The 17,143-nt window shown below is 35.6% G+C and overlaps 4 protein-coding genes and 1 long non-coding RNA gene across 6 annotated transcripts; 4 read left to right on the top strand and 1 right to left on the bottom strand.

Moving 5' to 3' along the window:
• Positions 1 to 142: 142 nt before the first annotated feature.
• On the top strand, positions 143 to 6,140 carry LOC119070242 (F-box/LRR-repeat protein 6-like). The gene is made up of 8 exons (XM_037174516.1): positions 143 to 958; positions 3,101 to 4,103; positions 4,170 to 4,339; positions 4,402 to 4,539; positions 4,651 to 4,818; positions 4,879 to 5,111; positions 5,176 to 5,310; positions 5,372 to 6,140. Exons 2-8 carry the CDS (start codon positions 3,179 to 3,181, stop codon positions 5,577 to 5,579), a joined length of 1,977 nt encoding a protein of 658 aa, XP_037030411.1. The 5' UTR covers positions 143 to 958; positions 3,101 to 3,178; the 3' UTR covers positions 5,580 to 6,140.
• LOC119070243 lies at positions 2,808 to 7,497 on the top strand. Of its 2 annotated transcripts, none has more exons than XR_005086487.1 (2): positions 2,808 to 2,872; positions 7,368 to 7,497. It is a non-coding gene; the product is annotated as an uncharacterized LOC119070243 (long non-coding RNA). The 2 variants fall into 2 exon arrangements; XR_005086486.1 differs by having other exon boundaries at positions 2,815 to 2,872; positions 7,362 to 7,497.
• A 3,269-nt stretch (positions 7,498 to 10,766) lies between these two features.
• Positions 10,767 to 12,164, top strand: LOC119070232 (UPF0605 protein GA14893-like). The gene is made up of 4 exons (XM_037174503.1): positions 10,767 to 10,911; positions 10,973 to 11,387; positions 11,459 to 11,636; positions 11,794 to 12,164. Exons 1-4 carry the CDS (start codon positions 10,868 to 10,870, stop codon positions 12,102 to 12,104), a joined length of 948 nt encoding a protein of 315 aa, XP_037030398.1. The 5' UTR covers positions 10,767 to 10,867; the 3' UTR covers positions 12,105 to 12,164.
• Positions 12,165 to 14,236, bottom strand: LOC119070231 (NADPH:adrenodoxin oxidoreductase, mitochondrial-like). Its single transcript, XM_037174502.1, has 4 exons — positions 13,894 to 14,236; positions 13,532 to 13,688; positions 12,749 to 13,460; positions 12,165 to 12,690 (listed from the first exon to the last, which is right to left on the bottom strand). The coding sequence occupies exons 1-4, from the start codon at positions 14,106 to 14,108 to the stop codon at positions 12,332 to 12,334; spliced, it is 1,443 nt and encodes a 480-aa protein (XP_037030397.1). The 5' UTR covers positions 14,109 to 14,236; the 3' UTR covers positions 12,165 to 12,331.
• A 449-nt stretch (positions 14,237 to 14,685) lies between these two features.
• On the top strand, positions 14,686 to 16,177 carry LOC119070241 (adenosine deaminase-like protein). Its single transcript, XM_037174515.1, has 6 exons — positions 14,686 to 14,862; positions 14,928 to 15,055; positions 15,110 to 15,301; positions 15,361 to 15,680; positions 15,756 to 15,898; positions 15,954 to 16,177. Exons 1-6 carry the CDS (start codon positions 14,806 to 14,808, stop codon positions 16,143 to 16,145), a joined length of 1,032 nt encoding a protein of 343 aa, XP_037030410.1. The 5' UTR covers positions 14,686 to 14,805; the 3' UTR covers positions 16,146 to 16,177.
• The last annotated feature ends 966 nt before the right edge of the window (positions 16,178 to 17,143 follow it).

The raw sequence follows: 17,143 nt of genomic DNA, 5'->3' as shown, positions 1-17,143 counted from the left end.
TTTTCAGTCGCAAAAAACCTCATTATTCAAATATGAAAACCAACACATCCACATCCAAAATAGCTAGAAAAGAGAAATCTATATAGGGGGGGTCATTTAGAGAGAAATTCCGAATCGCATTTGAAATGTTCAAAAAAGAAGCGCAGAGCAGAGAAGCAAGGCCAAAACCTTACAGAGCACCTCACTTCACTTGTACATTCGTTTAGTTCGGCTACGCGTTGAATCGATGTAAATAATCGAATAAGACCATTGTTTTTCGGATTGAAAGTGATTGGAATGGTGGAAAAATTGGTTCACATTATCAAGTGTTTCGATTGTGTTAAAATGATAAAGTAATTGTTAAGTGCAATAACTGGAAATGGATATATACGCCTGAATTGACCTAAAAATAATTAAGACAACAAACGAATGAAGTTTTTTTTTTCTTCATACATTCAATGTAAAACTGTGTGTGTATTAGAAACTTCCATATAAAAACGTTTGACGAATGTATTCACGAAACTCGGGTTTGATACACAACACATATACATACTCAATGGAACAGTAAATTGTGTGAGTTTAAACGAAAAAGCAAGAATAGCCTATTGAAAAATATCCTCTCCTATGCAGAAGGGGGGAGAGAGAGAAAGAACTTGTTAATTATACAGTAAAAATATCGATGTAGTGGTTACTTCAGAAAAATAAATTGTTGCTGTGGAGTTTTTTTTTCTGTTAGTAAATTAAAATTGTGTAATATTTACTATTCGAGTGGATTGAAATTAGAAAATGTTGTGGAAAAAGGAAATTTAGACCAAAACTATTGTTGCAATAAAGTGAAATTAAAAGAAATTGAAGTGATAATCGGTGAAAAAATGAAAAATTGAGGGGTGCTGTCAATTTTACTGTGTTGTGTTTACAATTTATGACATTTTTGGTAGATGAAATGCAACATTGCCAGTCGATCGAGTGGAAACGAGAGGTGATACTTTTATTTTTATTTATTTGATTCGTGTTATTATTATTTATTTTGGTTGCCGCGCATGTATTTTTTTTTCTGATATGTAGGCATACCATGTAACATCAACAAATAAAAAAAAAATCACAAAAAAAACTTCATATTATCACTGCCGCATTTACTTTCAATAGACGAAATTTTTCATTTATATTTTCTGACCTTTTTTATGATTAAAATTGTGTTGTATCGTTAATTTTGTTCTCATTTTATATAAGATGAAAGTGTTCGATGTTTTCCTTGTTTTCCATGTTGAGATTTTTTTCATAACGTGTACTATACTCTTACATGGTAACCTTTACATGTTCATTTTAGTCTTCGGAATAATTCCACTATATCAATGGGCTATATTACAAAAGTGTTTTCGATCAACAACGCTGAAGACTTTATTCGAAAGTATAGTCAGATTTGCTTAGTAATTCACTTTATTTACTACAGCTAGTTCTTCGTAGCTTTTACACTTGACGCATTAACAGTGGAATTTTACATTTAAATAAATCGCTCCCGCAGCGTTTTTCGTCGAATTCACATTGTTTAAGAGTATAGGACATAATAACATAAAAGTGGCTGGGTATGTTGCATGAGGTTTCGTAAAGAAAAGTATTTAAAAATATTTACCTGTTTCATGCGCACAAAATTATCAAATTCATTCAAATCTTTGCAGCACACGAGTGGCTTCAGATATACGAATGCAAAAATTGTGATATTGTAGCATCAAAAGCTAGAGAAAAATTTACAAAATTGAAGTCTCAACGAAATACGCAACGGTATTTTCTTATGAAAATGCCGAGAGATATACTAATAGTGATTTCTTGTTTATTTACGTTGGTCCTCACGCAAAAAAACCAAGCGAGAACTTATTTGTATAATGTTTAGTGTATAGAGGGAATTATATTAAGAGTGATATCGCCAAGACTTCAGGCGATTGGGGAACAAGCGGTCTCCGATTTTAATGAATGATAGCACGTTGGATTCGTCTTTCAATTCTAGGAAACACGTATCTTTAAAAAAAAAATTTTTGTAATGTTGTACGAATGTCGGCCTTGGAAAGAGCTACAGTTAGAGTATACGCACTGCTTGGTGCGAGAAGATCCACGAGAGTTATTACTAAAAATATAGTGAATGTTTGGAGAGTCCGCCTTCCCTGCAGCTTCGATGTTCCACGTTGTTGTAGCTGGCCTCTCCCACTATCGTTCCACATAAATGACTGGGAACCGTTTGCTCCCACTTGATCAAATCGTTTTTCCAAACTCCTGTCGCGTAGCAAATATTGAGAAACTAATTACTGTTCCGGACTCCTGAGGTCATGTGCTATACGCTAACACTTTATTTGACTGAAATCCTCCTACAAAAATTTAATAATTTTTCCCTTGTTATAACTAACGACATATATTCGCGACATAGCGAAGCGTATTGGTATTGATAAGGTAAAAGAATAGTGAACGATAAAAAATGACTACCGTATAACCGTTCCAGACACTGTTCCAGTAGTTGGGCCCCCAGAAAGAAGAAAAAAATCTACATTTTGGCACCAACTTTTTTTTCCGAAACTTCTGTACGCTTGCAGCACAAAAGTACTGGGTTCATTTATATGTGGCACGATAGTGGGTGAAGCTACAACACCCTATACTCAGTTCCGTGGAACATCGAAGCTGCAGGGAAGGCGGACTTTCCGAACATGCACTATATTTTTAGTCATAACTCTGACATGTCTTTACTTTTGAACGTTTTTCACAGAATTTTTTTTTTTCTCGAAAAAGTTAGTGTTTCGTAGAATTGAAAGACGTATCCAGCGAGCTATCACTCATAAAAATGAGAGACCACTTGTTCCCAAAGTTAAAAAATTACCTGAAGTCTTGACGATATAACTCTTAATGAAAAGTTGAAATCATGTTTATGAGTTACTTACCAATGGGACAAATGGTGAAAATGGAACTTCTTGTGTGCCGAGGTCGGTAAACAGGCGAAAGTGTCATTTTAACCATTTCTCCCATTGGTAAGTAATGTACAATTACACTTCCGTACAGCCAGCATAATATCATAAATGTCTCAGTGAAATACATGTCACGTAAATCAGCAATAACATTTTGGTTTTCCGCTCTTTTACAGATCTACCAGCTCAAACATTAGCATGTATTAACCGCAAAGGAACCGTTTAATTCACCTTATACATCAAAACACGACATAATGAACGAATCTTCCGAGAGTAGATTTTCCGAAACGGATACACTGAATGACATTAAGCCTCCAGCTGATAGTGTGTACACATTTTCTGATAATTGTGAGAGTGACGAAGGCGAACTAAAGTTTAAAATAAAAAATATAATCAGTCCAAAAGATGGTTCAACCAATCAATCACCAGACAAATCGTCTCCAACAGAACGAGAAACCGATAACCTTTCGAATACCGTACCGGCACCGAATCCTGACATAAGACCACCTAATCGAATTGATGAGGAAACGTCATGTAGTAAATCTCCCAAACAACATGTGCTTCCCGTTAAAGTCAAACGTGTACCGAACGGTAGCATGCATCCAACCGGTAAACCGGCAGCATATGCAATGGAAAAGAAAACCACCAAAGTTCGGGCCAAACCGAAACGAAAGGCGTTGGTTGCAATGTATCAAAGTCAGATCACTGACAACAAAATTGGAATAAAATTGAAATTGAAAAAGTCCGAAGTCTTAACCGTTTTACCGGCGCCGAAAAGCAAGAAAGTGGCAAAATCAAATCGCAAAAGATCGAGAAAATCAAAACCGAAGAACACATCAGATAGTGACGATTCCAGCTATGAAAAGAAACCACGACGTGTAAATAATAATAAAGCGACAACGGTGGAAAAAGAACCGGAAGAGCAGTCTCCTTGGGGATTAATGATTCCCGAGCCAATTTTACTTAAGATCTTCGAAAATGTTGTCAATCAGGAAGGGTGTCTGCCCGCATTGGTTCGTCTGGGTAAAGTGTGTTCACAGTGGAATCAAGTGTCCGTTACACCGAGACTCTGGCACAGTCTCGATTTTTCGGCGTGGACGAAAGAGAAATGGCGCACCGAACTGAATTTGAAATGGCTAATCGAAAATCGTATGCAATCCTGTAAAGATCTGAACATAGGTATGAACGTTAGATCACAGTGTCGGTGCCTGATTTGTCATTAATTTGACCAACTTTCTTTTACAGCAAATTGGAAAGTTACTAATATTGACTGTGTCCTGTCTATTTTGGCCAATTCCTGTCCGGATCTAGTCGGTCTCTCACTAGCTGGATGGAAGGGGTTCGCATCTGAGCATTTAATATTCATTGTAGAACAGTTTAAATCCCTGCAACGATTAGACTTAAGCTCCATAAATGTGAGATTCATTAAAGTTTTCATATTTTTTTAATGGTGGAAATAATCGATTTATTTGAACAGATTGAAATGACCAACAAAAGCACAGTGAGTTTACAATCACTGTGCCACTCAATACAAACGATGGGCGAAAAATTGACTCACCTGTACTTGGCTCACAATAAATTGGCTGGCGTTCCACAAATTGTCACAGCATTATCGGTAAGACCTACCATTTATTCTCATTAAACGATAATTTCAATCGTCCTTTTATTCGTCTGCCACACATGTGGTTTATTCGATAAAAATTAATTTATTTTCCTGTTAATTCAGACATACTGTCCAAACTTGACGCTTTTGGACTTATCCAATGTTAGCACAATAGCCGCATCTCACGGATTTCTGCACATAGAAAAGCTTCAGCAGGGCTGCCAAAAGCTTAAAGTTCTTCGGATAACGAACTCGCACATTACACTTAGTCCGGCTACACTCCAGGAACAGGTTAATTGCATTAGTCATTCACACCAAACGTCTGTGCTCATTTGAAATATTATTCCTTAGATGGATTCGCCTGGCTTTCCGGAACTGGAAGAACTGTCAATCGCATCGCTGGCTGATGAATCTCGGCTAATAAACGATGATTTCATTCAAAGAATTCTAAAAACAAGTACAAAACTGCAATTGCTAGATGTTAGAGGTTGTGCTAGACTGACACATGACAGTCTGATCCGATTGCCCACATGGGACTTAAAACATTTATTTCTGTCTGGCTGTTCGGTAACGCGAGATACCGGGTAAGTTGTTTAGACTGAAAGTAAATCGTGAAAATGTTTTATCGTGAATTCATATGTGTTACAGTGGCGGTCTAGAATTAATAGCATCGAAATGGGCGCACAGTCTCACTGAATTCGATTTGGCATGGGCAAATGTACAAACACCATTGGACAATGCAATACGGGCGATAGCTGAAAAAGGCTCCGAGTCACCATTGCAGTAGGTTTTCACTGATCGCAGTGATGAAAACGTAGAGCTAACAAACTGTTTCAATTTTCAGTCATCTCAACTTATGTGGATCTTCTGTGTCATTGGAAGCGGTCAAAGAGATACTGACGAATTGCGTTGATCTCAATTCGATAAATTTGTCGTCGTGTCGAGGACTGCCACGCGGTTTCAAACGTTTGCTACAAGGTACAACTGAAATCAAAGAACTTCGTGATAATCTCGGTGTTACGCTGAAAGTGCCGAAATCGAGTGATTCGTAGACTAATTATGGAACACAACAAAACGATCAGCGAAATGTTCCACTGAGGGATGAAACTCCAATTCGAAATGCTTGCACACCTTTTGAAGACGAAGTTCTTCGTACACAAATTTAGATTGTAAGTAACAACGCAATTATGTGAATTAGTGCGTATAAATAGTCAATGAAAACTGAGTCAAAGTGATCGTTTTATCAATTTGTATTAGGCGTCCAACCGTAGGTTAAAATACGATAAATTACGTCGCACCGTTCTATGCGTGATGCCTGAAAGCTATTAGAGTTTTGGTATTGGTTTACGTTCTTTATCGTGGTCTTGACTCAGATTCGTAAATCAGAAAACGTGCGATTTTAAGTGGAACATCTTTCGAGTTGTGACCATCCTCTCAGAATGACTTTTCGAATTTGATCCTTCCCACCTTTTTCATAATAAAATTCGTTCATATAAATGATGATGAAGGTCTTTGAATGGTTTTACCACGCAATTTGACATTGCTGTCAGGATAGTTATACTTCAAGTCGCACTCATCATCATCACTACGTTAGTCGAGAAATGATTTCGCAAGAAAGTTTTTTGTTTTAACTTCCGTGATAATAATTTTTTATATTTTTTTTTACATTTCGTTTTTTGGTTATTTTGTGTTAACATTAATTAATCGAAATTGACCGAGTCAACGTTCTATAAATCGCACGAACGCTAGGAAAATGTCGAAAAATTCATGACAAAAATCGATTTCGTATCCAAACAATCTGACAAAATGAAAAATACCGTGCGAGTAGACGAACAATTTGTATAAAATTTCTGCTAAACGTTTCTTGTGTACGTGTTGTAAAGCTTCAATTTGTTTATGGAATGGTATAATGTTTAAGTCTTAAAACACATCTGTGTACGATATGTAGTTAAATGTAGCGTCCTTTCTTTATCTCTCAAAAACGCTCCCGTCGCTGTGTTAAATATCTCTTGAAAAATTTTCAATTCAAAGCGCAATGAAGTTATTTCGATTAGAAGAGCTTTCACTTGTTACCGAATGCTATAACAGTGAACATTTTATGGAATCTTGAACTGACAACTAACATCATCTTGTAATGCTAGAGTCAAAGCTATTGAAATTGTGCGTCGTCCCTTGTTTCAATGTTGACACTAATCCATTTGATCTTCTGTCCTGCAAACGAATAGTTAGAACGAAAGTTGATAAAAGAGGTTAGTCGATACTTACACATACAATCGTGATCGAATCAGTTCAAGTATACCTAGTCTATATAAAGACGAATTCTAACGAGTTAACGATTTCTTCTCATTGAGCTTTTTTTGTGTCCGTACAACCGATTTTTACATTGAAATGACATTCGAACATTCGATTAAATTAGACCACATTTTAAATAACGAGTTTTATTAGCGTTAGGGCTTTGTACAAATCATCGCAAGATTTACAACATTTATAACAAAAGGAAAATGGTTTTTACATAAAATGAGTGGTAGATGTGTTGTTTCAAACAAAAAGCAAAACAAAACAAAAACATTTTAGTATTTTAGTATTAAATAAAATGGAAATAAAATACATTTTAGTATAAATTAAAATCAATTCGGTGCCTATATTAGGTAGGTGTTGTGATGCTATCTATCAGTTCAATTCAGTAGATGTTTCGGACATTTTTGTTTTGTGAAATTAATTTGATTATTTTGAAGGAAAAGACGTGTTATAGGATCACAACCCAAATTTGTAAAAATAAATCAGATTTTTTTTTTGTTTGAATCGAAGAAACAGAGATTTTTAAAAAAGGAAAGAAAAAGTTTAATTGAAAATTGGCAAATCATTCATTTAAAGTGTAACACGAAGAATGTAAATGTGTACGTGGATTTAAAATGTGCGTATAACAAAAGTATAATAATTATATACAAAAATGAATTAATTAAAATTAATGAAAAAAGTATATTTATAAAAATCTAGTAATTAAATTAATTTATAAAAAATTTTAATTAAAAAACATTAATCTAAATGACTAAAAAATTTATTATGAATGGAAGCATAAAAATACATTGATATTGTACATTTTTAAAGCGCAATATTTGAGATTTTTAAGATGTAAAAAATTAATAATTTAAAAACAAAAAAAAAAAGAATATAAAATGATGAAGAGTTTAAAAAGAAATTACAGATAGATTTATAAAACATTGAATAAATAAAGTTTTGTTTAAAAAAAAAGATGTAGAAATATCATAAGCTGTTTACTTAACATTATTCCGCTCTAAGTATTCCACATTTTTGCCGGGGACTACAACTTTGTCTCAACTTTGTCAAAATTCCTTAAAATTTCTCAAAAACAAAATTTCTTAAATTTCTGCAACTAGTCCCTAATTTATCACCACTTTATATTCACGCCCTCCTCAACAAAAAAGAAGTTTTTCCGAAATGCACACAAAAACAAAGAACGCACATCGATTCAGGGACCTATTGGGAGCTCAGAACAGCATTCAGTAAAATCGGACCAGTTCCTTCCCCATACAAAATTTTTCATTTCATGAAATTTCAAACACCTCTCTGAAACCGTTTTATCACAAAGGTTCAGTGAATGGACATATTTTGATCAAAGCTAATTTGTATCTTAAAGTCAGAGGCCATACTAGGGAATGCATTTACCGTCGATTTTGAAAAACCGGGAAACGGAAAAAACGGTAAATGAGAAAAAAATTTCCCAGGAAACGAATAGTACATTCTGTACTCGTTTAGACATTTTTTTTTTGATGAGTTGGGAGTTTTTAACTTGCACCCAAGGGGGTAATCACTAGTAAATCAGTAAATCAAGTAAATCACGGTAAATCACAAAAAATTTTGAAAATTTTTTAATTGTCACTGGATTACATTTCGAAGTATCGTGGCCGTAAACATATAGGATAAATTTCATGAACTAATACAAATTGAAGTAAATAGATTCAAATTTAGTAGAAACTTCATTTACTGTGATTTACTGTGATTTACCGTGATTTACCGTGATTTACTGAGCTAGTAAATCAGTGATTACCCCTCGCTTGCACCGATGGCAAATGTTTTTATCCTACCCCTACTAAGTGGCTTATTGTGCTCGCGAAGCCCTTCAGAAATGAGTTTACCGTTTCTTTATTTGCATTTTTCAGGATGATAAAGAATTCCATATCTACACAGTTCAACAGAAATATCGGAAATCGATCGTGTGAGCTAGTTTCAAAATTTCTGTTGAACAGTGTAAAAATTGAATTTTTTACTATCATGAAAAAGGAAATAAATGAAAGGTAAGCTCCTTTTTGAACTGTTTTCTTGAATTTTTGACGGACGTTGTTTCAATTGGTTTCTTAAAGATGTAGTTACACGATCTTCTAAACTTCGAATTCTGTAGACTTTCTAAAGAACAGCGATTTCGGAGTCGCAAACTTAGCTGCATTTTCTTTTGTTTAGCCTGGTGGTGAAAATTCGATTACAATAGAAATTACAGCATCATTGTCCACCTCAGCAACGCAAAACTGATCCTTTTTTCTCAGACTAGGGCTGACCTTGAGTTGCAATTTACGATGAAAAGGTTTTGAAAATGTTCACAACGAGTTCAAATCAGATGTAATGCTTAAATGCAACTAGAAGCGTAATTCCGTTCAAGGTATTATTGCAAAGGAAAAATGAAAAAATCATTCAATTTTTGAAGGTCGGTTAACCGGTAAATGACAAAAAAAATTCCCGGGAAATGGTAAACCGGTTTTTCCCGGTTGTTAATTTCCCGGTTACATTCCCTAGGCCATACCTATCTACCGATACCCCACTCAATGTATTTCGTGTGAGAAAATCACTTTGTTGACTTGAAAATTGTCGTGCAGTCGCCAACTCTAAAATAGAGTAATCAAAGAAAGTACAGTTTTCATTTCCATAAATTTGTCTTCTAAAAACGTTTTACTTACGTTCCTTTTATCAAAGCCAAATAAAATATGGAAAGCGTGAAGACTTAGTATGAGTGTTCTAACTATTTAGCCTGTTTTCGAGATGGCGACTTCACGACAATTTTCAAGTCAGCAAAGTGATTTTTCTCAAATAAAATACATTGAGTGGGGTATCGTTAGAAAGGTATGACCTCTGACGCTCTGACTACAAGATAAAAATTAGATTCGATCAAAATATGGCCACTCACTGAACGTTTGTGACAAAACGGTTTCAGAGAGGTGTATGAAATTTCATGAAATGAAAAATTTTGTATGGGGTAGGAACTGGTCCGACTTTACTGAATGCTGTTCTGAGCTCCCAATAGGTCCCTGAATCGATGTGCGTTCTTAGTTTTTGGGTGCATTTCGGAAAAACTTCTTTTTTGTTGAGGAGGGGCGTGTATTATCACCTCTGAACAAATCAAATTTTAAGTTGATGTTAAAAATGTGAATTTTTCAATGTCATTTCACTTTTTAACACACTGAAGATGATTGCGGCTGGCTGAATTTCGGTTCCCTCGATTGTTGTTAAGAAATCAGGATCAGGACATACCTCTGATGCTAGGAATTTTGACAGTCGACGGTTCAACGGTTTGTCTTTTAAATGATCCGACTTTTTTCTTATCATTTACAATCATTGAATTTACCCAAAATGACGAGGAGGAAACAACTCCAAAAATGTATCATACAAATTCAAATTCCACTTTTCAATTCCAAAAATTCCACTCGTTTTCTAATAGTACATACTTAACAATGGGGCAAATGGTGGAAATGTGTGAAATTTGCCGATCGAGGCGTAGCCGAGGTTGGTAAACACACAAAAAGCACCATTTCCATCATTCCAATGGGGTATGTCAAGTAAGGAATTATTTTTTAAAACTTGAGGTAAAGTGCAGAGTCCGTGCAGTAAAGTTAACTTAAAGTTACTGAAAATAGAATTGCCACTTTGTGGAGCAATTTTTTTCTAAAATTTTCTTTCTTAAATTTTATGGGTCAATTTTTGGTTGATAAAACATTTGCGCTGAGGCGCAGAATGAGTCACCCTCAGCGATATCAGTTATTTTGTAAGTAGAAACATGGACTTTCGTCACACTTTCACTCTTTAGGGTTTTTTGGCGGATCTAATATTTGGCTAGGTTTAACATTCGGCTGATCTTGCGCAAAAATATGATTTACACTAACGATGCTTAATGCTCTTACTTATTTTTGTCGGAAGTGGATAACAGAGTGTAATGATCAAAGGAACTTGAGTTTAATTGACTGTTTTAGTAGCTTTGCATTAGAAATAAACCACCAAAAGTAAATTGTTTGTTTATCTCGATCCTGGAGACAAAATTAAAACTTTCATTAGGATGTTATCCAACCTAGAGACCGAGCAGCCCTCCTTCATTCCAGGGTAAAATATTAAAACGATTAGCACCATAGAACTTATTTTTATAACTACAATTTTCTGTCAGTTACTCTGGTTACTGTCCTCAGTACAAATACCGCATTGGTGAAACTTTCGGTTCGCAAACACATAAACTTTTAATCGATCCGTGCGCTGGTCACTCTGAAAATCTAATATTATCCGATCGTACCGTTGATGACTATCACATAGAAAGACCTACCCTCCAAGAGATCGATATTGTAAAAAAGCATGAACGAGAATCTGGCGACACAATTTATAAATATCCGATAATACCAGGGTATGAAGGATTCGTTCCCAGAATAAATGGTAATTGTGGACAGCGTTTTTTTGTGGCAGCCACAGAAGGATTGGCTGAATTTCAAATGGATAATTTGAAAAATAGACGAAAACGCAATGTCTTGAGACATCGTGGAGCATTGCAACAGAAATCGGTCAAAGGTAGAAGCTTAGGGGAGAGATTGGTGAGTCATTATTTTTACAATGTTGTTTTTGTTATCCATTCTGCATCGTCTACAAAATCGACAATTTTTAGCTTACAACGAATCCATACAGACTACCGTTAACCAGTGTTCGTCCGGAATGCAAGGGAGTCGTACGAGATCTTGAGGTGGCGCAGAGTAAACTTCCATCAGAACCAACAATTCCATACTCTAAGCAAACATCACCGTTCTTTATGGAAAACTCAGAAGCAGAGAAATATTTGAAGTCTGGTGAGTGAATCAGTCGAAAATTGCTTAGTAACCGAGACAAACAAACTGTGTCTGCTTTAAAATAAAATTGTTTAGAAGAAAAATGTCCTATTCAACACGTAACCATAATTTCATAAAGTTCAAAGTTTTCAAATTTAAATTTCTTCCAAAATTTCAGGTAATGCTGGTCACAAGCCATTCGCCTGGCCATTATTCGGAAAGGATCACCAACGTATAACAAACGATGCTCTTTGTGATTTTTCAAATAATTTCAATCATCACAAAAGCACCGAATGGGCACCAATTGTACATACAGGCGTTGGAGCGTCAATTCCGAGTGAATCGTGCCATCAAATCTACCATCGTAATATTGGACTACTTCCAAACTATGGCGGTCATGTACCTGGAGCTGTTTTCAGGTTTGGTCAAACATATGGAGCAGATAGTCTGGATGCAAAGCGTTGGTTGAGAGGCCAATTTTCAAATTAAATATTTGATGCGGAATTCTTGGGATATTGTAGGATCATCTCTAAATAAAATTCATGGTTTTCATTAGATCTGATTTATTTGTTCGAATGTGATGTAACGGTCAATATGGAAATTAACTTTCGTTATTTTGGATATAGCAGATCTCTCTAATCTAACAATCATCCTGAGCAAAAATCGCCATAACAAAATAGAAAATATTTTTAACAAAAATAACCGCCGAGACCCGACTATGAAACTAGTGTCAACATTTCTTTAACATTAACAATCTTCTCCCGTGGCTTTTGATGTATTTTACCGGCTTCGATTTCAGCTTTGTCTATACGATTCCATCCGTCCCATGTGACAACAGTTTTATTTACTAATAGGTCATCCATCCCCGGCTTAGTAGTACTGGAAGAGATTGCTCCCGTTTTAAAATCTTCACATATGGTGTGCGCGACCGAAAATGAATTGTTCATTGTTGTTAAAATAACACCAGTTGGTCCAGTTGCTAGCCATCCACTAACATACAATCCTTTTTCGAATTTGTCTTCAATGTCGTCAATGGAGTTATCGCTTCCCGTTAACTGCTTCTTAAGCACACGACCTGCACAAATAAATCAATTGAAAAACGATTCTTGTCATCGTAAATTGGATCAACCTACCACCAACATTATTAACGAGGCCTTGCTTCTCGTCGAAATTCAGTGACTTGTCCAAACAAATCGATTTGTATCCAATGCTCCGCATAATTAAATCAGTTTCTAGCGTTTCTGTAACTGATGTAGCCACAGCAGAATGTCCAACCAAATTGTTAATCGATAAGACCAAATTATTCGAACCGTCGATATGTTGCGGTGAACGTAAGAATATTGGAAGAAATGATTTCTTCCCTACCTCGTGTTGCTGTTGTTTCGACAAACTACTCAACATCAATTCCGTCAATCGCTTTCGCGGTCTTTGCAGATTGGGAAGTTCTTCATTTATTCCAACGAAATCTTCACCACGCCACAGAATATTTACTCCTGGTAACTTTGTCATTTCCCTCAGCTCCTTTATCGTAAATGCTGCTTGTAGTGGACCCCGTCTACCAATCAAATAGACATTTTCAACTTTACTCTCGGACAGAGTTTGTAACGCGAAACGTGTTATGTCTGTTTTAGCCAAGACATCAATCGGTGATAAAAGAATGCGTGCCACATCAACTGCTACATTACCCTGGCCAATAATAGCCACTGTACGTGCGTTCAAGTTCGGCTTATATTGTTCGGTTCCTGGCAATCCATTGTACCAGGCCACAAATTCACGCGCCGATAGAACATTGGAAGGATACTCATTTGGGATGTTCAGTTTACGATCTTTTTCGGCTCCGTAAGACTGTAAATGGAAGCTTTTATGGATATTGTTGCCATTTTATTATAATATTCAATTAGTCTAAAAAATATTACCAGAATTACGGCATGGTATCGGTCACGTAGATCTTGAACTGTAAAATCGAACCCTAGGGTAAGATTTCCCAAAAATCTCACTTGCGGATTTTCAGCAGTCTTTGTGAATGTGTTGATTACGTTTTTTACCTCTGGATGATCGGGAGCTACTCCGAATCTGTAAATAATTTGAATGGTGAATGGGTATTGCTGACTACACAAAAATCGGTCATTGTTTAAAACTCAAATCGATTTTCATTTAAAATTGTGGTCTGTTATCATTCCCCAATCATATTTTTATCTCTCAAAAACGATAAAATTATCGAAACTCTTGTTATCAGCAGTAAGACTGTTCATCAAATGATTTAGAATTTACTTCTAACCTGACAAGCCCGAATGGAACGGGCAATTTCTCCACAATATCCACACAACAGTTGGGTAGGTTCTTGATCAAATGTTGGGCAGCGTAAAATCCAGCCGGACCAGCACCGACTATGCAAACTTTCTTTTTATTTTCGGAACTAAAGGCACTTGTTGCGAATGTCTTTCTAAAATGATTTATGATGTTTCTAGGGACGACTGATCGTAATGGTTGCATTGTATTCCCAAATACTGTCTAGTCTTATAATGCTTGCCGAATGAAATACAAAATAAAGTCGGTGAAGGTTTGTAAACATTAAAGTGAAATTTATGAATTTAGAAAGTTGTTATGACCAATTTGACATTGTCAAATCAGCTGTTAAGAAAAATGTTCACTTATTAGTTCAAAATCGAAAAAGCCTAGCGCGAGAAATTTTAAAAAGAATTTCCAATCAGAATAGAACCAGAAATCGGAACCTGATTTTGGGTCGAAAGCTTGAATGGTGTGTAAATTGCATCATTTACATTAACCTGTTACAGACGGCTGTCATCTGTTATCGACAACGACAGCAAGAGTAACCGACAAGCTCTGACTAATGAGGTCTTATATAGCAAAAAACATGTTCAAAACAAATGAAGTAAAAGATTTTTGAAATCAATCTCTGAAAATCTTCGATCGAATGAAGTAATAGGTGGAATGTCTGTGACAGGTTAATTCTTCTCCTTCATCCTTTCAAAATGGTAGCTTAATTACCACTATAACTTGGACAATGTCCAACTGACATTCCTCAAGATTAAATGTTTATTTTCGAATAAAAATGTGAAATTCGAAGAAAAATGTTTCTGTCGTTGGGTCAGTACGATCGAGTGTAAATCTAAATTTGGTAGAAATATCAGTGGAAAGTATACCATAGTGTATCAGTGCACCTAGTTAAATGGCTCAGAAAAATACCGAAGACCTGTGCGAATTTATAAAACGAATACCAAAAGTTGTAAGGAACCACAAATCATTATTTGATCACTGAATGCACGTAACCCCTCAAATTATTGCTTTAAGGAGCTTCATGCCCATCTCAATGGATCATTAAATAAGGCTGCATTCCAGGCATTGAATGTACTGAATGGAAGTAGAGTTGATGAACAGTTCTATCAGATTCTATCGAGCGATCCCGTCAATTTGAAAGCGTAACTACATCCATTCGGTCACGTGAAGCCTTTAATTTAGAAAACTGTTTATAGTTGCTTTTCCAAGTTTAAATATGCACATGAACTTACGCAAACCGTTGAAGCTGTATCTTTAGCTACAGTAATGGTCATCGAAACTTTTAGCAAAGAAAATGTAATTTATTTGGAACTGAGAACAACTCCAAGACCTCTGCAAAAGGCGACGACATGTGAAGACTATCTGAGAGCTGTAATTTCAAGTATCATGTAATCAGATGGACCATTGTTCCGTATAAAATAGTCACTGTTTTGTACTCTCATTTCAGTGAATGTCGCACGAAATACCCACAAATTTTGGTAAAATTGCTTCCATCTATCGATCGAGGGAAAGGAAGCAATATTGCCAAGGAAAATCTAGACATTGTCATCAAAATGAGAAGAGAGTATCCAGACATTATTTGCGGTGTTGATTTTAGTGGTTCACCAACAGATGGAAACTTTAATGATTACAAAATCATACTCGAAAAAGCAAGATCGAATGGCCTAAAGTTGGCACTGCACTGTGGTGAAGTTGAAAATCCGATGGAGATTAGAGAGATGCTTCAGTTCGGAATGGATAGATTGGGACATGGTACTTTCATTAAAGGTTTGCACCAAAGTTACTAAATCCGAATCAGCTAAAGGGATTATTTTCTATAGACACACATCAATTTTGCTTTAGGTGAAGAGTTTAAATTGCTGAAATCATTGAAAATTCCGGTGGAATGTTGCCTAACTAGCAATGTCTTATCAAAAACGGTTGAAACGTATGAGGACCATCACTTTAAAGAGTTATTCAACCTGAACCATCCAGTTGTGATTTCGGTAAGTTTTTAGAATTTTTTTTACCAACTCTATCACAATGGTCCTGACATTATAGACTGATGACCTAGGCGTATTTAATACTTCGTATTCGAACGAGTTACTCATTGCACATAATACGTTTAATTTGACCAAACAGGATTTACTTCAATTGACGGAAAATGCTATCCTGAGCTCGTTTACAAGTGAAGTGGAAAAAACAGCTCTGTCTGATAAGTTGAGTTCGTTTAAGCAGGAAATTTTACATTGAAATTGGATGATTTTTTTCAACGGAAAATTAAATTTATTGAATCTCCTGTTGGAATGTTTGTTTTAAATTAATTCAAACCAATATCCAAATGATGTCCAACAAGGGTGCAATCATCTATTCAACTGAAAAGAATATGGTATTAACTTGCTATTTGGTATAAATTTTACGGTGGCCAAACAGTTAGTAGCTACCAAAATAACAATAACAAGAAATTATTGGAACAAGGTAAGGACTTCTGAACAGGACATTTACATGGCAAGGGGTAAAAAAATTGAAAAGTCCAGTTTTCGTGTGAAGTTTGTTGATCCGAGGTAATCAATCAGATGAAAACGTGACTTTTTATTTTTAACCCGAATTGGGAACTCAAAATCATGTTAAATATTTTTATCTACCTAGGTGAAATAATAGCAGTGAAAAAGTGCTATTATTTCGCCGTCGGTAGATAAAATAGCGTATTCACCTCTGTCCACATGTTTATTTAGACACTTGGGGTTATAACATTCGCCTTCGGCTCATGCAACAACTCCCCAAGTGTCTAAATAAACATGTGGACAGAGGTGAATAATCTACTAATATCGGGACTTTATATTCGCTGTATTAGTTTATAGAGCAGCCAGCGTAAATAGATCAGATCGACACCTCTAACCAGTGCACATTTTAAAGCATTTATCGCATACGCGTGGTGGTCGGATGTCAAAATTACTTAACTAGAAGTATAATTCAAAAATTACACTTCAGGTCTATGTTGTTGTCCCGTTTTCGCTTATGTGATAAAATAAAGTACACACTTGTCACTATCAGTCTCGGCAAGCCTCGACTTCTTCGTGACAAGTGTGTAATATATATATTAAAATTACATAAGGAGAAAATAGGAGAAAAGCAGTCACACTTGCAACGATTACAATCCAATTGATTTAAAACGTAAATGACCGAACATTGGTAATGCAGATGGAAATGATAGTACTTTTTTAAGTAGTATGCGGCTACTGTTAATAACT

The sequence above is a fragment of the Bradysia coprophila genome, assembly GCF_014529535.1.
Source record: "Bradysia coprophila strain Holo2 chromosome X unlocalized genomic scaffold, BU_Bcop_v1 contig_590, whole genome shotgun sequence".
Classification (NCBI taxonomy): domain Eukaryota; kingdom Metazoa; phylum Arthropoda; class Insecta; order Diptera; family Sciaridae; genus Bradysia; species Bradysia coprophila.
Note: the sequence above shows the minus strand (reverse complement) of the source record. Positions and strands in the feature narration are given on the sequence as shown.